This window comes from Sturnira hondurensis, unplaced genomic scaffold (genome assembly GCF_014824575.4).
Source record: "Sturnira hondurensis isolate 20B ecotype Veracruz unplaced genomic scaffold, ASM1482457v3 Scaffold0017338, whole genome shotgun sequence".
Taxonomy (NCBI): domain Eukaryota; kingdom Metazoa; phylum Chordata; class Mammalia; order Chiroptera; family Phyllostomidae; genus Sturnira; species Sturnira hondurensis.
In genome coordinates this window covers 590,342-608,039 of record NW_028089969.1, presented here as the reverse complement: position 1 = coordinate 608,039, position 17,698 = coordinate 590,342, and the positions used below count along the sequence as shown (strand labels likewise).

Sequence of the window (17,698 nt, the reverse complement as noted above, 5' to 3'; positions counted from 1 at the left end):
GGGGAAAATTTGGGAACTTTATGATTTATGTACATTCTTGTGGTGGGCAATTTAAAAATATATTTGATCAGTATCAAGTAGTAATTAGGAATATTTAAATGTTTTGCTATTGTCATTCATGAAAGTGGCATCGCTACACCGTGGTGCTGATGTCACATGCATTTTTTTATTCATTATCATCTAGATAGTAATCAGACATTGTGCTTTTTAGATTCCATTACCTGAAGCACATTTCTAGGAACAGCAAGCAGCACAAACCGTGACCAACACTGGAAAATACTATGTCAGCCTCACCTTATAGACAACACAGCATCAGGCCCTGGCTGGTGTGACTCAGTGGATTGAGTGCTGGCCTGCAAACTGAAAGGTTGCAAGTCTGATTCCCAGTCAGGGCACATGCCCTGGGTTGCAGGCCAGGTCCTGGGTACGAGAAATGTGAGAGGCAACCACACATTCATGTTTCTCTCCCTCTCTTTCTCCCTCCTTTCCCCTCTATCTAAAAATAAATAAATGAAATCTTAAAAAAAAGGAAAGCACAGCATCAAGATTGTTACAGGTGATCTAGAAAGAATACCAACTTCATTAAACACACACACACTTGAAGGTTTTGAAATGCACAAAGCTCCATTCTCTTAGAAATTTATAGATCTCTCCTGCCACCTAGTGGGAGAATATATGCAGCACAACTCTGCATGAGCTGTCTCAAGGTCCTAACCCCAAAACACTTAAAAATTATTTTTTAAAATAATATTTAGGACTTCCGCCAAGATGGAGGCATAGGTGGAAACACTGTGCCTTCTCCCACAACCAAGTTTGAATAAAACAAAGGTTTGGAAAAACAAAGACACAACCAAAGAACAGAAAATTGAATTATACGGAAGTCCGACTACATCTAACGATTCAACGGGAAGGTAAGAGGGGCGGAGCCAGCAGCGAGCAGGGTCCGGCAGGACAGGGCCCCCGACCCAGGTGCACAGGCAGACGAGAACCAGTTGGGGAGCGGGACAGACCGCGGGCGCATATTCGCGCACAGTGAGACGGACCACGCAGGCCCCAGGGGGTGAGGGCTGATGGTGGTGGCACACTCGCGTGCAGTGGGACGAAACACGTGGGCCAGGTGACGGCAGCAACTGCGGGCACCGGTGAGGGCCCTGGTGGCAGGTGTCAGACAGGACGCCATAGTCGCTCTCTGACCCCGCCCCCACATACAGCGTCACAACCCAGCAACTTAGTTGCCCTGCTCTGGTGAAAACCTAGGGCTCCGATCCTGCTACTTAACAGGCACGAACAGCCCAAAAGATGGCGCAGGAAGAACTCAAAGTCCAAGAGCCAATAACTCTCAGCGATCAAGAAATTGCCAGTCTCTCAGAAGCACAATTCAGGACACTATTTATCAGGATGCTCACAGAACTGGTAGATTATAGTCACAAATTAGAGGAACAAAGTCACAAATTAGAGGAATATATGAAGGCTAAGCTAATTGAAATGAAGGGAGATGCACAGGAAACCTATAGTGATGGAAAGGAAACGGGGACTCAAATCAATGGAATGGACCAGAAGGAAGAACAAAACATCCCACCAGAAAGGAATGAAGAAATGAGAATTCAAAAAAATGAGGAGAGGCTTAGGAACCTCCAGGACATCTTTAAACGTTCCAACATCCGGATTATAGGGGTACCAGAAGGGGGAAAGAAACAGCCACGAGTGGAAAACTTATTTGAACAAATAATAAAGGAGAACTTCCCCAGTCTGGCAAAGGAAATAGACTTCCAGGAAATCCAGGAAGCTCAGAGAGTGCCAAAGAAGTTGGACCCAAGAAGGAACACACCAAGGCACATCATAATTACATTAGCCAAGACCAAAATGAAGGAGAGAATCCTAGAAGCAGCAAGGGATAAGGGGACAGTCACCTACAAAGGAGTACCCATCAGACTGTCAGCGGATTTCTCAAAAGAGACCTTACAGGCAAGAAGGGGCTGGAAAGAAGTATTCCAAGTCATGAAATCCAAAGACCTACAGCCAAGATTGCTTTATCCAGCAAAACTTTCATTTAGAATGGAAGGACAGATAAAGTGCTTCTCAGATAAGGTCAAGTTCAAGGAGTTCATCATCACCAAGCCCTTATTATATGAAATGCTAAAGGGACTTATATAAGAAAAAGAAGATGAAAAATATGAACAGTGAAAGGACAGCAAACACACAGTTATTAACAACCACACCTAAAACAAAAGCAAACCAAGAGGACAGCTAGATCAGGAGTGGAACCATAGAAATGAAGAACACATGGAGGGTTAGAAACAGGGGGGTGGGAGGGGGAGAAGGGGGGAGAAGGCACAGAAAATAGCATAGATGGTAGGTAGAAAATAGATAGGGGGGAGGGCGAGAATAGTGGGGGAAATATAGAATCCAAAGAACTTGAGACACGTGGTTATAAACTAAGGGGGGCAGAATGGTGGGGGAGGGAGGGTGCAGGTGGAAGGGATTGAAGGGGGGAATAGAACAACTGTAATGGTATAATCAATAAAATATATTTTAAAAAAATAAAATAAAATAATATTTAGCAAGCAATCTCTCTGCTAAGGGAATTATCCTCTGAATGGATATGACACATGTACATATACATCTATAAGAAGGTTAATATTAGCATCTGAAATAGAAATAAATTGGAAGCAGTCTGAACAATCATGGTTAGGCTTTTCATACCTTTACTGAAGAATACAATGGAGCTGATTAAAGAATGGGGTGGAACTATGTTATTAACATACAAAAATATATGTTAATCAAAAAGCAATGTGCATAAAGTATAATTTTGTTCATGTAAAAATACATTTAATATACTTGGAAATATATATAAATGTATGAACAGATACAGAAAAAACTACTTAGAGTCACCTTTAAGCATAGAATCATTTTTAAAAATTTATGATTTCAGCACTGAACTGGACTCCTTTACTATTGTTAAATTACATATTCTATCTGATTAGGTAATATATTCACATGACTCAAAAAAGTTAAGCAGTACACTTTGAGAAGTCTCGGGTGATCCATGCCACCCTGCCTTCTTCTGCAAGTAACTGAAACCAAGTAGGTTCAGCTGCCTGCTGCAACAAAAGCCAGACTCACGAGGCAGGTGCTGTTGCTAAAGAAAAGAGGTTCATTCAGGGGCCAGGACCTGAAGAATGGTGGACTCCCACCTCAAAGACCTGCAGTTCTTACTGGGATAGGGAGAGGAGGGCTTTCTTTCTCTGTACAATCATACTGCTAGCTTTTGGTTTACTGGGGCCCTATCTATTCATCTCTCTAGCCATTGTCACACTCAGTGCAAGAACCTCCCCTTGTGCCATCCTGGTCAATGGACGAGACTCTCCAGCACTCCATGACTGTCTTCGATAACATATCACTTTTATTAATTTCTTGTGTAGTGCTTCAGCCGTACCCTCAGTTCTTGACAATACCCTCAGTTCTTGACAATACCCTCAGTTCCTGACAATCACTAATCAGCTTCATGTGTTTATGGATTTGCCTATTTGGGGCATTCCATACAAATGGGTTCATACAATATGTGGTCCTTGTGATTGGCTTTCTTTCATTTAACAATGTTTTCAAGATTCATCCATGTTGCAGCATGTATCAGTACTTTCTTCCTTTTAAAAAAGTAATTTTTATTTTTATTACAGTCAACATGCAATATTTTATTAGTTTCAAGTATACAACCCAGTGATTAGACATTTATATAACTTACAAAGTGATATGTCAATAAATCTAGTACTCATCTGACACCATACCTTGTTATTATATTATTGTTGACTATATTCCCCATGTTGTACTTTATATCCCCATGACTATTTTGTAATTACCAATTTTTACCACTTAATCCCTTCACCTTTTTCACCAACACCCCTACCCCCACCCCTTCACCCCATCTGTCAACTGTCAATGTTCTCCGCATCTATGAATCTGTCTCTGGTATGTGTGTTCATTTATTTATTTTATTTTTTTAGATTGCTCATATAAGTGAAATCATATATTTGTCTTTCTCTGTCTGATTTAATTCAATCAGTACAATACCCTCTAGGTCCATCCATTTTGCTGCAGGTAGCAAGATTTCATTCTTTTTTCCATGGCTGAGTCCCATGCCATGGTACATACACACCACTCCTTTATCTGTGCATCTACTGGTGAACACTTAGGCTGCTTCCATTCTTGGCTATTATAGGTACTGCTGCAAATGGGTGCACATATCTTTTAAAACTAGTGTTTTGGGCTTCTTCAGATAAATACCCAGAAGTGGAGTGTCTCTTGTTATAGCCTTTGTTTTAAAGCCTGTTTTTCCTGGTGTAAGTATTGCTACCCCAGTGTTTTTTGTTATTATTGCTTCCATTTTAATGAAGTATCTTATCTTTGAGACTGTGTGTTTCTTTTGATCTGAAACGAATCTCTTGTAGACAGCATGTGTAGGGGTCTTGTTTTCTTATCCATTCAGCCACCATATGTCTTTTGTTTGAAGATTTAATCCATGTGCATTCAAAGTAATTGTTGATGGACATGCATTTTTTGCTATTTTATTATTTTTTTTTATTTTTCTTAACATTTCTGTAATGCTGGTTTGATGGTAATAAACTCCTTTAGCTTTTCCTTGTTGAAAAACCTCTTTATCTGTCTTTCAATTCTAAATGATAGCTTTGCTAGGTAGAGCAATCTTGGTTGTAGGTCCTTGCTTGTCATCACTTGAATATTTCTTGACAGTCCCTTGTGACCTGCACAATTCCTGTTGAGAAATCAGCTGACAGTCTGATGGGAGCTTCCTTGTGGATAACTAACTGCTTTTCTTTTGTTGCTTTTAAGATTTTCTCTTTGTCTTTACCCTTTGGCATTTTAATTACAATGTGTCTTAGTGTCAGTCTCTTTGAGTTTGTCTTATTTGGGATTCCCTGCACTTCCTGGACTTGTATGTCTAGTTTCTTCTCCATATTAGGAAAGTTTTCAGTCATCATTCTTTCAAATATGTTTTCCATTTCTTGCTTTTCTCTCTTCTTCTTTTGGCACTTCCATGATGTGAATGTTGGTATGTTTGAAGTTGTCCCAGACACTCCATAAACTATCCTCATTTTGGCGGGGGAGAAATTCTTTTTTCTTTTCTTTTTTTTAAAATTTTTTGAAAGCCTTTATTTATTTATTTTTAGAGAGAGGGGAAGGAACAGAGAAAGAGAGAGAGCGAAATATCATTGTGTGGTTGCCTCTTGTGCACCCTGCACTGAGGAACATGGCCAGTGACCCAGGCATGTGCCCTGACTGGGAATCGAACCAGTGACCCTCTGCTTTGCAGTCCAATGCTCAATCCACTAAGCCCCACCAGCCAGGGCTCTTTTTTTCTTTTTAGTTGTTCTAATTGGGCATTTTCTGCTTACTTACCTTCCAAATTTCTGATTCAAGACTCTGCTTCATCTATTCTACTGTTGATTCCCAATAATGTATTCTTCATTTCTATTTCTTTTTTATATCTTTTCTATCTCAATTTTTATGTTTCCGATCTCTTTGTTTATGTTCTTACTAAGTTCATCTACTCTTCCCCTAAGTTCATTGAGCATCCTTATAATCAGTGCTTTGCACTCTGCATTTTGTCTCATTTTTGTTTAGTACTTTTTCTGGAGTTTTGCTCTATTCTTTCTTTTTGGACATGTTTGTCTCCTCATTTTGGCAGCCTTCCTGTGTATGTTTCTATGTATTAAGTAGAGCTACTGCATTTTCCAGTCTTGGTAGAGCAGCCTTATATAGTAGGTGTCCTGTAGGGCCTAGTGGTATAGCCTTCTTGGACATCCCAGCTGGGCACTTTGGGTGCTCTCCTGGTGTGGGGTGCGTGCACCCTGTTATTGTAGTTGAGCCATGATTACTGTTGGCATATCAGTGGGAGAGATTTACCCACAGGCTGTTTGGCTGCAACTACAGTGGAGGAGCTCCTGCATCAGGGCCAATCCCTTGGAAGAGGACTTGCTTCAGCTGGGCTTTGGTACCAAATGAATCTTCCCCTTGAGTGTGTTGCTCACAGCAGGGTTTGGGTGGTGCTTCCGTGTGGTTTGAAGCTGACTGCTGGGTGGGATGGAAGATGCAGGCCAAGATCAGTGTCAACCTGTGTCCTTCCCAGGACCACCTGGCTTGAGCTACAGAGTGATCTGTAGAGGGCTGGTACTTGTGCTGGGCTTGCAGTTGCCCAGGAGAGGACATGCTGTGAAAGGCTAGCAGCAGCTAGCGCTGGGCTTGAGGCCTCTTAGCAAGAGGTAGGGGGCGCATGGAGGCCAGTGTTGCTTGTTTGAAGTTTATGAACTTTTGAGGAAAGTCATCAGCATGAGCCAAGACAGGCCATCTGTATGCAAAAGACACTAGAAACAGCTCTGTTGGATCTACAAATTGGGTTGGGTGGGGCCTCAGGGAATGACCAGGGTGAGTGGACAGTGTTAGCCAGGTTGATGGAGACTCAGATATGGCACCTGCCTGCTAGTTCTGTTCAGGGGAAGGCTCAGCAAAGGAGCCATAGCCTCTGCCAGCACTTCTGTCTGAGAGAAAGCTGCCCTGTCAACTCTCACCCCAAACCAGACAATTCACCTTCTCCTTGTATGTTCCTTGCTTTTTATGAGCTGCTGCCCCAGCACTGGAGCTCACAGGGAGTGAGTTTGAGTAAATCTGTGTGCGTGCCCTTTAAGAGACATGCCTGGGACCCTAGAGACCCTCCATCTCACTTAGTCATGGGGACTTCTCTTCCTAGCACTGGAACCCTGGAATGAGGGACACAGGGTTGGGACACTTTACTCCTGGGAGTGAGGGGAAAACTTCATAGCTGACATACCCCTCCTGAATTTTAACTGCCACATTTGGGTATGGGACTAGCCCAGCAATTTTCAAACTGGTGTGCTACAAGAATTTTTAAAACATGAAATATCTGACTATTTAGTCAGGGATACTGACCTCTTTTCCCTTAGACTGTCAAATTAAAAAATGACAACTGCCAATACAACAGTAGCTGTCCAGTGTGAATGTATCAAAATTATACCTATTTTTGGTATGCCACAGGATTTTAGTCATTAGATTATGTGTGCCATGAGATGAAAAAGGTTGAAAATTGCTGAACTAGCCTGTTCTGCATCTCCTTGCCTCCTGCCATCCTGTATGTGGCTTCTTTATATTCTTAGTTATAAAACTTCTGTTCAGCCAGATTTTAAGAATGATGGTTGTTTTATAGATTAGTTGTAATTTGGTGTGTGGGGGTGAGGATGTGAGTACCTACACCACCATCTTGACCAGAAGCCCCAGTATTGATACATAATTTATTTTCATGGCTGAGTAATAATCTCTGGTAAAGATATATCACATTTTGGTTATTCATTTATTGGTTGATAAACATTTAGATTGTTTTCACTTTTTGACTATTACAAATAATGCTATGAACATTTGTGTACAAGTTTCTATGTGGATGGACACCTTGTTGTCTTATTGTGTCTGGCTTATTTCATTTAGTATAATGTTTTCAAAGTTGTAGCATGTATCAGAATTGTTACTTTTTTATAGTTAAATAGTATTCCATTGTCTGCATTGTTACCAAATTTTGTTTATACATTCCTCTGTTGATAGACACGAGTTATTTCCACTTTTTGCTATTGTGAAATAATGCTGTAATAAACATTGGTGCACAAATATGTTTGAGTCCTTCTTCAGTTCTTTTGAATGTATACCTGGGAAGGGAATTGCTGGGCTGATTGATAATTCTATGTTCGGTTTTCTCAGGAAACACCAAATGTTTCCCATAACTGCACTATTTGACATTCCCATGAGAGCCATGTGGTCTGTTTGCATCTGTTTGTATGTTCAGGTGTATCTATTTATATATTGCATTTGTGTTGTATTTTCTACCTCCAAATGGTACTACAACTTGTAAAAAAGCTTTAAAAAAATTATTTTGTATATTACAGTTGATATTCAATATCATTTTGTTGGAAACCGCCCTGCCTGTTTTCAGAAGCTGTAACCCTCTATGGCTAAGGCTGAGTAAGAGACCTTGGGACCCTAAGCCACTAAGGAGACAAAGCTTATCTCCCTGGCAGGGGCGCCACCTCTGCCCCCTTTTACTTCACCCTGCTTGGCCCCAAGCAGATGACCAGTTAGCCAGTGATGGGTAAGATTCCTCAAGGGAGGGAGGACCTAAGGCAGGCATGGTCACAAAGAGTCCCTCAGGGAAGGGCTTGGGGGGCTACAGAGAAAGAGGGTGATGGGCCCTCATCCCTCAGGTTTGAGTGCTCATTCTGTCTGTGAGCTGTCTCCTAATCTCTTGGCTGCCTTACTTCCCCTGCCTGACTTAAGCCTGAAACAATAACAGAGGGCAGTGCAGCTCTGTGCTAGAAAGGGCGGGCTCCCTGGGTGATCAGGCCTAAGAAAGAATACATAAAATCCTGTGAAACCTGCTTTGCTAAGAATGACCTCAGTGTTCTGATAAGGGCCCAAGCATGAAATGAGTTTGTTCCCCAAAGTTTTATAGCTCTTTAGCTAACTGACCCTGACTCAGAATAAGCCCTCATAGTTCTTTGTATGTTATCTATTGTTTGATCCTTACTGCCTGACAATGATTGATGAGCTTTACCTGTATTCCTGTGCAAATTGAACCCAATAAAAACCCACTGAGGAAAAGACTTCTGGGCCTTCTCCTTTGAGAGATCGGCCACCTTTCCTCCCCAAGCAGATCATGTCTTGATAGACTTATTCTCATCTGTGGCAGATGGGGGTGGGGGAGCTCTGTGGGCAGAGTCCGCCCCCCACCCATCGTTTTAGATTACTTGTACAGCCTAATGGTTAGTCATTTATATAATTTATGAAATGATCTTCCAAATAATTCAAGTACCCCCCTGGCATCACACATAATTGTTAAAATATTATTTTTTTAGATTTTATCTATTTATTTTTAGAGAGGGGGAAGGGAGGGAGACAAAGAAGGAGGGAAACATCAATGTGTGAGAAAAAAATCAATCAGCTGCCTCTCACAGGCCCCCAACTGGGGTCCTGGCCCACAATACAGGCACATGCCCTAACTGGGAATCAAACTGGCAACCTTCAAGTTTGTAGGTCAGCGTTCAATCCACTGAGCAACACCGGGTCAGAGCAGGGTGTTATTGATACTATATTCTCTAAGCTATACTTTACATCCCTGTAAAAGAGCTATGTTTAATTGGCTTAACAAACACGTGTTTGTAAGGATTGGCTATTCTAAAATTCTCAGAAATATAGAAACTAACCCAATAAATAAAGGTTAGTTTTATTTTGTTGGTTTAAGTAAAACATTCATGTCTTTGAGTTATTTAAGGGTTAAATATACTAATTAAGATTAAAAAAATAACATGTTTTCAGTGAAAAAGGAAATATATATATTTTTAAATATATTTTATTGATTATACCATTAAAGTTGTTCTATTTCCCCCCCTTCAATCCCCTCCACCTGCACCCTCCCTCCCCCACCATTCTCCCCCCCTTAGTTTATAACCACGTGTCTCAAGTTCTTTGGATTCTATATTTCCCCCACTATTCTCGCCCTCCCCCCTATCTATTTTCTACCTACCATCTATGCTATTTTCTGTGCCTTCTCCTCCCTTCTCCCCCTCCCACCCCCCTGTTTCTAACCCTCCATGTGTTCTTCATTTCTATGGTTCCACTCCTGATCTAGCTGTCCTCTTGGTTTGCTTTTGTTTTAGGTGTGGTTGTTAATAACTGTGTGTTTGCTGTCCTTTCACTGTTCATATTTTTCATCTTCTTTTTCTTATATAAGTCCCTTTAGCATTTCATATAATAAGGGCTTGGTGATGATGAACTCCTTGAACTTGACCTTATCTGAGAAGCACTTTATCTGTCCTTCCATTCTAAATGAAAGTTTTGCTGGATAAAGCAATCTTGGCTGTAGGTCTTTGGATTTCATGACTTGGAATACTTCTTTCCAGCCCCTTCTTGCCTGTAAGGTCTCTTTTGAGAAATCCGCTGACAGTCTGATGGGTACTCCTTTGTAGGTGACTGTCCCCTTATCCCTTGCTGCTTCTAGGATTCTCTCCTTCATTTTAGTCTTGGCTAATGTAATTATGATGTGCCTTGGTGTGTTCCTTCTTGGGTCCAACTTCTTTGGCACTCTCTGAGCTTCCTGGATTTCCTGGAAGTCTATTTCCTTTGCCAGACTGGGGAAGTTCTCCTTTATTATTTGTTCAAATAAGTTTTCCACTCGTGGCTGTTTCTTTCCCCCTTCTGGTACCCCTATAATCCGGATGTTGGAACGTTTAAAGATGTCCTGGAGGTTCCTAAGCCTCTCCTCATTTTTTTGAATTCTCATTTCTTCATTCCTTTCTGGTGGGATGTTTTGTTCTTCCTTCTGGTCCATTCCATTGATTTGAGTCCCAGTTTCCTTTCCATCACTATTGGTTTCCTGTGCATCTCCCTTCATTTCAATTAGTTTAGCCTTCATATGTTCCTCTAATTTGTGACTTTGTTCCTCTAATTTGTGATTATAATCTACCAGTTCTGTGAGCATCCTGATAAATAGTGTCTTGAATTGTGCTTCTGAGAGGCTGGCAATTTCTCGGTCGCTTAGAGTTATGGGCTCTGGGACTTTGAGTTCTTCTTGGGCCATCTTTTGGGCTGTCCGTGCCTGTTACGTAGCAGGAGCAGGATTGGAGCCCTAGGTGTTCACCAGAGCAGGGCAACTAAGTTGCTGGGTTGTGACGCTGTATGTGGGGACGGGGTCAAAGAGGGACTATGGCGTCCTGTCCGCCTCCTGCCGCCACGGTCCTCACTGGTGCCGCAGTCGCTGTCACTGGGCCCACGCGTTTTGTCCCACTGCACGCGAGTTTGCCACCACTGTCAGCCCTCGCCCCCTTGGGCCTGCGTGGTCTGTCTCACTGTGCGTGAATATGCGCCCGAGGTCTGCCCCGCACCCCAACTGGTTCCCGTCTGCCTATTATCCCCTATTATCCCTTTCCCTCCTCCTCTCCAGTTACCCGTCTGCCTGCGCGCCTGGGTCGGGGGCCCTGTCCTGCCCGACCCCGCTCGCTGCTGGCTCCGCCCCTCTTACCGTCCCGGTTGAACGGTTAGATGTAGTCGGACTTCTGTATAATTCAATTTTCTGTCCTTTGGTTGTGTCTTTGTTTCTCCAAACCTTTGTTGTATTCAAACTTGGTTGTGGGAGAAGGCACAGTGTTTCCACCTATGCCTCCATCTTGGCGGAAGTCAGGAAATATATTTTTGAAAAAAATATAGTTTTGTCATAAAGTAAGCCTGGTTATTTAAAAAAAAAGCGAAAAAAAGACAAAATCTGAATGTAAAAAAGTTATAGGTTTATAAAAATAAATCTTTAAAAAATTTTATTGTTTATGCTTTTACAGTTGTCCCCACTTTCTCTCCCTTTTCTTACCTCCAGCCAGTACCCTCCCCCACTCAAGTCAATCCCCATATCATTGTCCATTTCCATGGGTCATACATAAAGAGGTTTGTAAAAATAAATATTTTAAAAAAGATTTTATTTATTTATCTTTAGAGGGGAAGGGAAGGAGAGAGGAAGAGAAATATCAATGTATGGTTGCCTCTCATGTGTCCCCTGCTGGGAACCGGGAACTGGCCTGCAACCAAGGCATGTGCCCTGACTGGGAATCAAACCGCGATCGCGTGGTTCACAAGCCAGCGCTCAATCCACTGAGCCACACCAGCCAGGGCTGTAAAAATAAATCTTTTAAAAAATATTCTATTTATTTTTAGAGAGAGGTGAAAGGTAGAAGAGAGAAAGAGAAACATTGGTTACCTTTCCTATGTGCCCTAGGCACGTGCCCTGACCAGGAACTAAACCTGCAACCTTATATGTTGCAGAATGATGACCAACCAACAGAGCCACCTCAGTCAGAGCTGTAAAAATAAACCTTAAAAAAAATTAAAGGTTGAGCTAAATAAGATGGAAATAAATTTAATTAAGTGTATAAATATCAAAAGTAAGCTGATATAGCCCTGGCTGGTGTAGCTCAGTGGATTGAGCGCAGGCCTGTGAACCACAGGATCGCGGTTCAATTCCCAGTCAGGGCACATGCCTGGGTTGCAGGCCAGTTCCTGGTTCCTGGCGGGGGACACATGAGAGGCAACCATACATTGATGTTTCTCTCTCTCCTTCCCTTCCCCTCTAAGATAAATAAATAAAATCTTTAAAAAAAAAGTAAGCTGATATAAAATTAGAATCTTTTTCTTGACTTGGAAATAGCTTTGGAGTATTCCAGAGGGCCTCTGGAATACCTCAAAAGTTATATTATCTGTCCTTATAAATGTTTTTTTATTGTTGTCCAAGTACATTTGTCTCCATTTTCACCCCATTATGTCCCCCCACCCATCCCTGCCTCCTACCATTGAACCTACCCCCTTTGGCATTGTCCATGTGTCCTTCATACAGATTCCTTGATGCCTACCCCATTATCCCCTATTATCCCTTTCCCTCCTCCTCCCCAGTTCCCATCAAATTGTTCTATATTTCAGTGTCTCTGGTTGTATTTTGCTTGCTTATTTGTTTTGTTGATTATGTTTCACTTATAGGTGAGACCATATGGTATTTATTTTTCACTGCCTGGCTTATTTCACTTAGCATAATGCTCTCCAGAACCATCCATGCTGTCCTGAAAAGTAGGAGCTCCTTACTTCTTTCTGTGCATAGAATTCCATTGTGTGAATGTACCATAGTTTTTTGATCCATTTACTTACTGATGGGCACTTAGGTTGTTTCCAGCACTTGGCTATTGTGAATTGTGCTGCTATGAACATTGGGTGCATAGGTTCTTTTGAATCGGTGTTTCAGGACTCGTAGGGTATAATCCAAACAGTGGTATTGCTGGGTCAAAAGGCAGTTCCATTTTTAGTTTTCTGAGGAAATTCCATACTGCTTTCCACAATGGCCTCAGCAGTCTGCATTCCCACCAACAATGCACTAGGCTTCCCTTTTCTCCACATCCTCTCCAACACTTGTTTGTTGATTTGTTTATGATGGCCATTCTGACTGGTGTAAAGTGGTATCTCATTGTGGTTTTAATTTGCATCTCTCTGATAGCTAGTGATGTTGAGCATCTTTTCATACGTTTCTGGCTCTCTGTATGTCCTCCTTGGAGAAGTGTCTGTTCAAATCCTTTACCTATCTTTTACTTGGGTTGTTTGTCTTCCTGGAGTGGAGTCATGTGAGTTCTTTATGTATTTTGGAGATCAGACCCTTGTCCAAGGTATCATCTGCAAATATGTTTTCCCATATGGTTGGTTCAAAGAGAAATATTAAACTAGTTGGGCTTATTTGGCATATTGAAGTTATGTGGAAAAAAGCATTGTCAAATAAAAAATGATATTGAGACTTCTTTATTTTATATTTGTATTTGTTTTATATGTTCCAGAAATTATACAAAATTCTTCAAAACATGTGATATCCTGGCATACGATGTTTGTCATCACAGTTAAGGCACACACCAAAAGGACTGAACCTGAGTATGAGATTATAGAACATGTAGATGAAGTACATTCTGTTTCTGCAAAAATGATCCCTCAGAACCAGACTTTTGCCATCCCATCCTGGTGTCCATGTATATGCCTGTAGTCTTTTCCTGAATCAGAAAAAATTATAATTGCTAAACAATAATTATAAATTAAATAAATGGCCTATGGGAAACCCAGGATGGCTGCTTGGCTCTTCCAGGCTTCCTGACAAACCTGAGTTTTCAGTTTTTATATTCGTTCATATACCACAGTGCATGTCAGCTGGACTTCATTCAACTGCCACTTGGTATGGGTTTTCAGTAAATTCTTGTTGCTATGGTTATAATTTTCTGAATGGGTTAAAGCCTTCCTCTGCAGCAAAGCTGATACCCTCACAGAAATAAAAAACAAAAACAAAAACCTGTTAAAAACTGTTTCCCACTTCAGGTATACCTTCCAAGTGCTCTTTCAATTCTACTTAGAAAGCCTTGGTGGCTCAGGACCTGTCACTGTTTTCCTTCCCCTCCTCTGTGAAATGGCTCATTACACTGATGTCATAATGTTAACCTGTAAAGATTTGCCTCTGCTATAGAAAACACTGCATGCCTTGGTGAACCACCTGCCACAGAGAAGTTAGGCCATCAATGCACAAATGATATAAGGCCTGAATCTGGCTGTGAAGTTCCTACAGGTCACATACATACCAGACACACTAACTGATGAGATACAATATTTATGTTGGCTGGTAAAAAAAGGAATTCACTGGTGTTGGGAAGGTGAACAGAAGCTGCATTTGAGAACAGAAAAATCCTAGTAGCCCAGACACAGGCCTCAGTTTTCTCCCTTGATGAGGTACCCACGTCCTTAGATGTAACTGTAAGCTCCAATGGAACTTTTTGGACCCTATGACAAGCTCAACCAGGGAAAGCCATCCCACTTAGGTTCTAGTTCCAATAATGGAAAGACCTCTTTCCTCCATTGAACAGGTTTTGGGATTGTATAAAACATTGCGACAAATAGAACCCATCATTGCTGCCCTGCGGTGACAGTGCAGATAGGCCTCCCAATTACTGGTTAGATAGGAAAGTTATTTGCAAGGACTGCTTCAGCTGTTGCCCAAGACTTCACCCTACAAAAATGGCATGCGTATTTGCAACAGCACAGTGCCCTTTCCACAGTCCTTTGGGGAATGAGTTGTCACATGCCATTTTGAGGCCAATGTGTTATAGGACCACATCAGCCCCTAATACAGGACTCGCCCCCAACCCATCAGTAAAAGTCACAATCCCTATTCCTAAAACCATACGGTGCAGGCACAGGCCTAGCTGAGGTAATTCTTGTATGTGGACCATGGTGGCCATACAACCCCATACAGCAATATATGGTTTGAAGTAGGAGTACAACAGATTAGCCAGTGTACAGAACTAAGGTCGACATGACTGGTATTTACACAGCAGCCATGTCCTATAGTCCCCTGTACAGACAGTTGGCTATATTCAAGGGTCTCAAGACGTTGCTGCCAAAATGAACATGAGATGGCTGGCAAGTACTAAAAAAGTCATTGTTGGGGGCCACGATGTTGCAGGAAGTATCACAGAAAAAAGGTGACAGGAGCCAACTGCTGCTAGCCTGACCAGTCTGATTTGACTCCCAGAAATGTGGAGGCTGATGAACCAGCAAAGATCAGGACACTGACTCACTCACAAAAATGCAAAGTCGCAGATTGTGTGCAAAAACTTAGCGAGCACCACAGTGCCTGGATGGAATTACAAATAACGAAGGGGTCCAGATCACCTCTCCATTATGGTGACTTGGTGGCAGCAATAACCAATTGGTTGATGTGCTCTCACTTGCGCCCTTGCTGCATCCTCCATCTACCAGGACAGAGCGGTGGGCCCCATACAAAATTGACAGGTCTCTACTGCCTGAAGAACTCACCCTACTCTCTGAAAATCATTTCTCTTTGAAAAGGTTCCTGATGGGCCCAAGCTAGATACCAGCATCGCAACACTTTCATTATTGCAATGAGGTCACTGGTTTGTGCTTCTTTATATTGCAGTCCTAGGAGTTAAGGTAAGGTAAACTGAGTGGGCGCTCAAAACATTTGACCAGTGGCTTACTGAGAGAGTGAATGCCAAATATGTTGAAGATGGATTCGCCCACTAACAGGTCTGCAGACCCAGCAGCCCCTCCTACTCCCATCTTGCCGCTCCAGTTTAGTCCTTCTCTTTGACTAGTGCCCGCCCTCTACTCTCCCACCGTGCTCTTCCTTTCTGTCCCGCCCCCAACACCGCGCACCTCCTCCGGTGCTCTTCTTTTTAGGCCCGACCTCCAGCCCGGACTGAGCGACGCAGCAGAGCTGGACCCGACGGCCCGCCTTACGGCTGACGTCATCACGCCGGGGTCGAGAAAAGCGCGCGTGGAGAGCGTGGGCTCGCCCGTGAGCCGCGGGCCCACGACGCTGTCTGGGGTCTCTCAGATACGGGTGGTACTCTGCTGGCCGGAGCCGTCGGTCGCTGTCCGCCCGTCGGCCGCAGAGCTGCGCCTGCGCAGCGCCTCCGGCCGGAGCGGATTGCGCCGGCAGCCATGGCGCACCGCTGTCTGCTGCTGTGGGGCCGGGGTGGCTGCTGGCCCCGCGGTCTGCCTCCGTTGCTCGTTACTGGCGGTGGCGTGGGCCCCAACAAACGGTCCTACCTCCGGACGGTGAGTCCTAGGCACCCTCCGCCCCCGGCCCGCACCAGCTCGGCTCTCCGTCCCGCTTCCGGTCCCGGAGAGCTGGGCGTCAAGGTCACCGGCCCATAGGCACGCTCGGGGACCTCGCGGAGTCCGGGGGGAGTTCCTTTCGTTAGTCAGGCCGCGTGGGTTCCCTGTGAATACCAGGACCCCTGCGTTCTGATCTTGTGTCCCGTAGTGTTCGTGAGGACGTTTGTGCCCGTCTAACCCCGGGTATAGAGTTGGATTTTTGAAAACATGAATTTCCGATAGAATTAGATCTTTGCGTCAGGGAACTTCTAAAGATCAGCTGCGAGGGTTCTCGGACTTCATTCAGGGTGAACCTGTTTTACAGATAAGGCAACTGAGTCCTAAACAGGTTAAAGAAAGAACATACTTGTCACATCTCGGGCACTGGTTGTCTTCGTTTTACCTTTGATGACATTGGAAAATAGAATGCATGTGTTATGTGTGTATGTTTTAAGAGTTTGCAGCATGAGCATGAGAGAATAAAAGCAAAGCTTTGGAGTTAAGCTTGTAAGCACTCAGAGCTTCTATTTTCTCATCTGTTTAGTGGGACTGTTGCTGGCATTGTGTGTCTAGCACATAATACATACCAGTAAACATTAACTGTGATTATAGGTAACAACACCCTGTCTTCAGAGTAGAGACTCATACATTGCAGCTCAGTGGATTGAGAAGCGGCCTATGAACCAAAGGGTGGGGATTTCCATTCCCAGTCAGGGCACATGCCTGGGTTGCAGGTCAGGTCCCCAGTAGGGGGCGCGTGAGAGGCAACCACACTTGGATGTTTCTCTCCCTCCTTCCCTCCCTTCCCCTCTCTAAAAATAGATAAATAAAATCTTTAAAAATACATATGTATTTTTCTGATTATGCTATTACAGTTATCCCAATTTTTCCCCTTTGCCCCTTTGCATTCAGTACCGCCATTACCTCCAGCATTCCTTACTCCCTTAGTTCATTTCCTTGGGTCATGCATGTAAGTTCTTTGGCTACTCCATTTCCTGTACTGTTCTTTTTTTTTTCCCCTCACCCCTCCTGTACTATTCTTAACATCGTCCCAACTATTTTGTTCCTACCAATTTGCATTTCTTAATCCCTGCACTTTTCCCCTCTTCTCCCTCTTCCAGATCCCAAGTGATAACCCTCCAAATGATCTGCATATCTATGATTCTGTTTCTGTTCTACTTGTTTGCTTAGATTCAGTTGTTGATAGTTGTGAATTTATTGCAATTTTAATGTTCGTGGTTTTTTTTTTTAATATTTTATTATTTATTTATCTTTAGAGGGGAAGGGAAGGAGAGAGGAAGAGAAACATCAATGTATGGTTGCTTCTTGTGCATCCCCTGCTGGGAACTGGTCCCTGCCGGGAACTGGCCTGCAACCCAGGCATGTGCCCTGACTGGGAATCGAACAGCGATCATCTGGTTCGCAGGCCCGCGCTCAATCCACTGAGCTACAC

The 17,698-nt window shown here is 43.1% G+C and overlaps 1 protein-coding gene across 1 annotated transcript in view; it reads left to right on the top strand.

The window, feature by feature from the left end:
• Positions 1 to 15,923: 15,923 nt before the first annotated feature.
• Positions 15,924 to 17,698, top strand: part of AFG3L2 (AFG3 like matrix AAA peptidase subunit 2) — a 47,557-nt gene continuing 45,782 nt past the window's right edge. Inside the window, exon 1 of the mRNA XM_037067636.1 lies at positions 15,924 to 16,206. Coding sequence (XP_036923531.1) covers positions 16,090 to 16,206 — 117 coding nt within the window. The 5' untranslated portion in view covers positions 15,924 to 16,089. The remainder of the gene's footprint in view (positions 16,207 to 17,698) is intronic.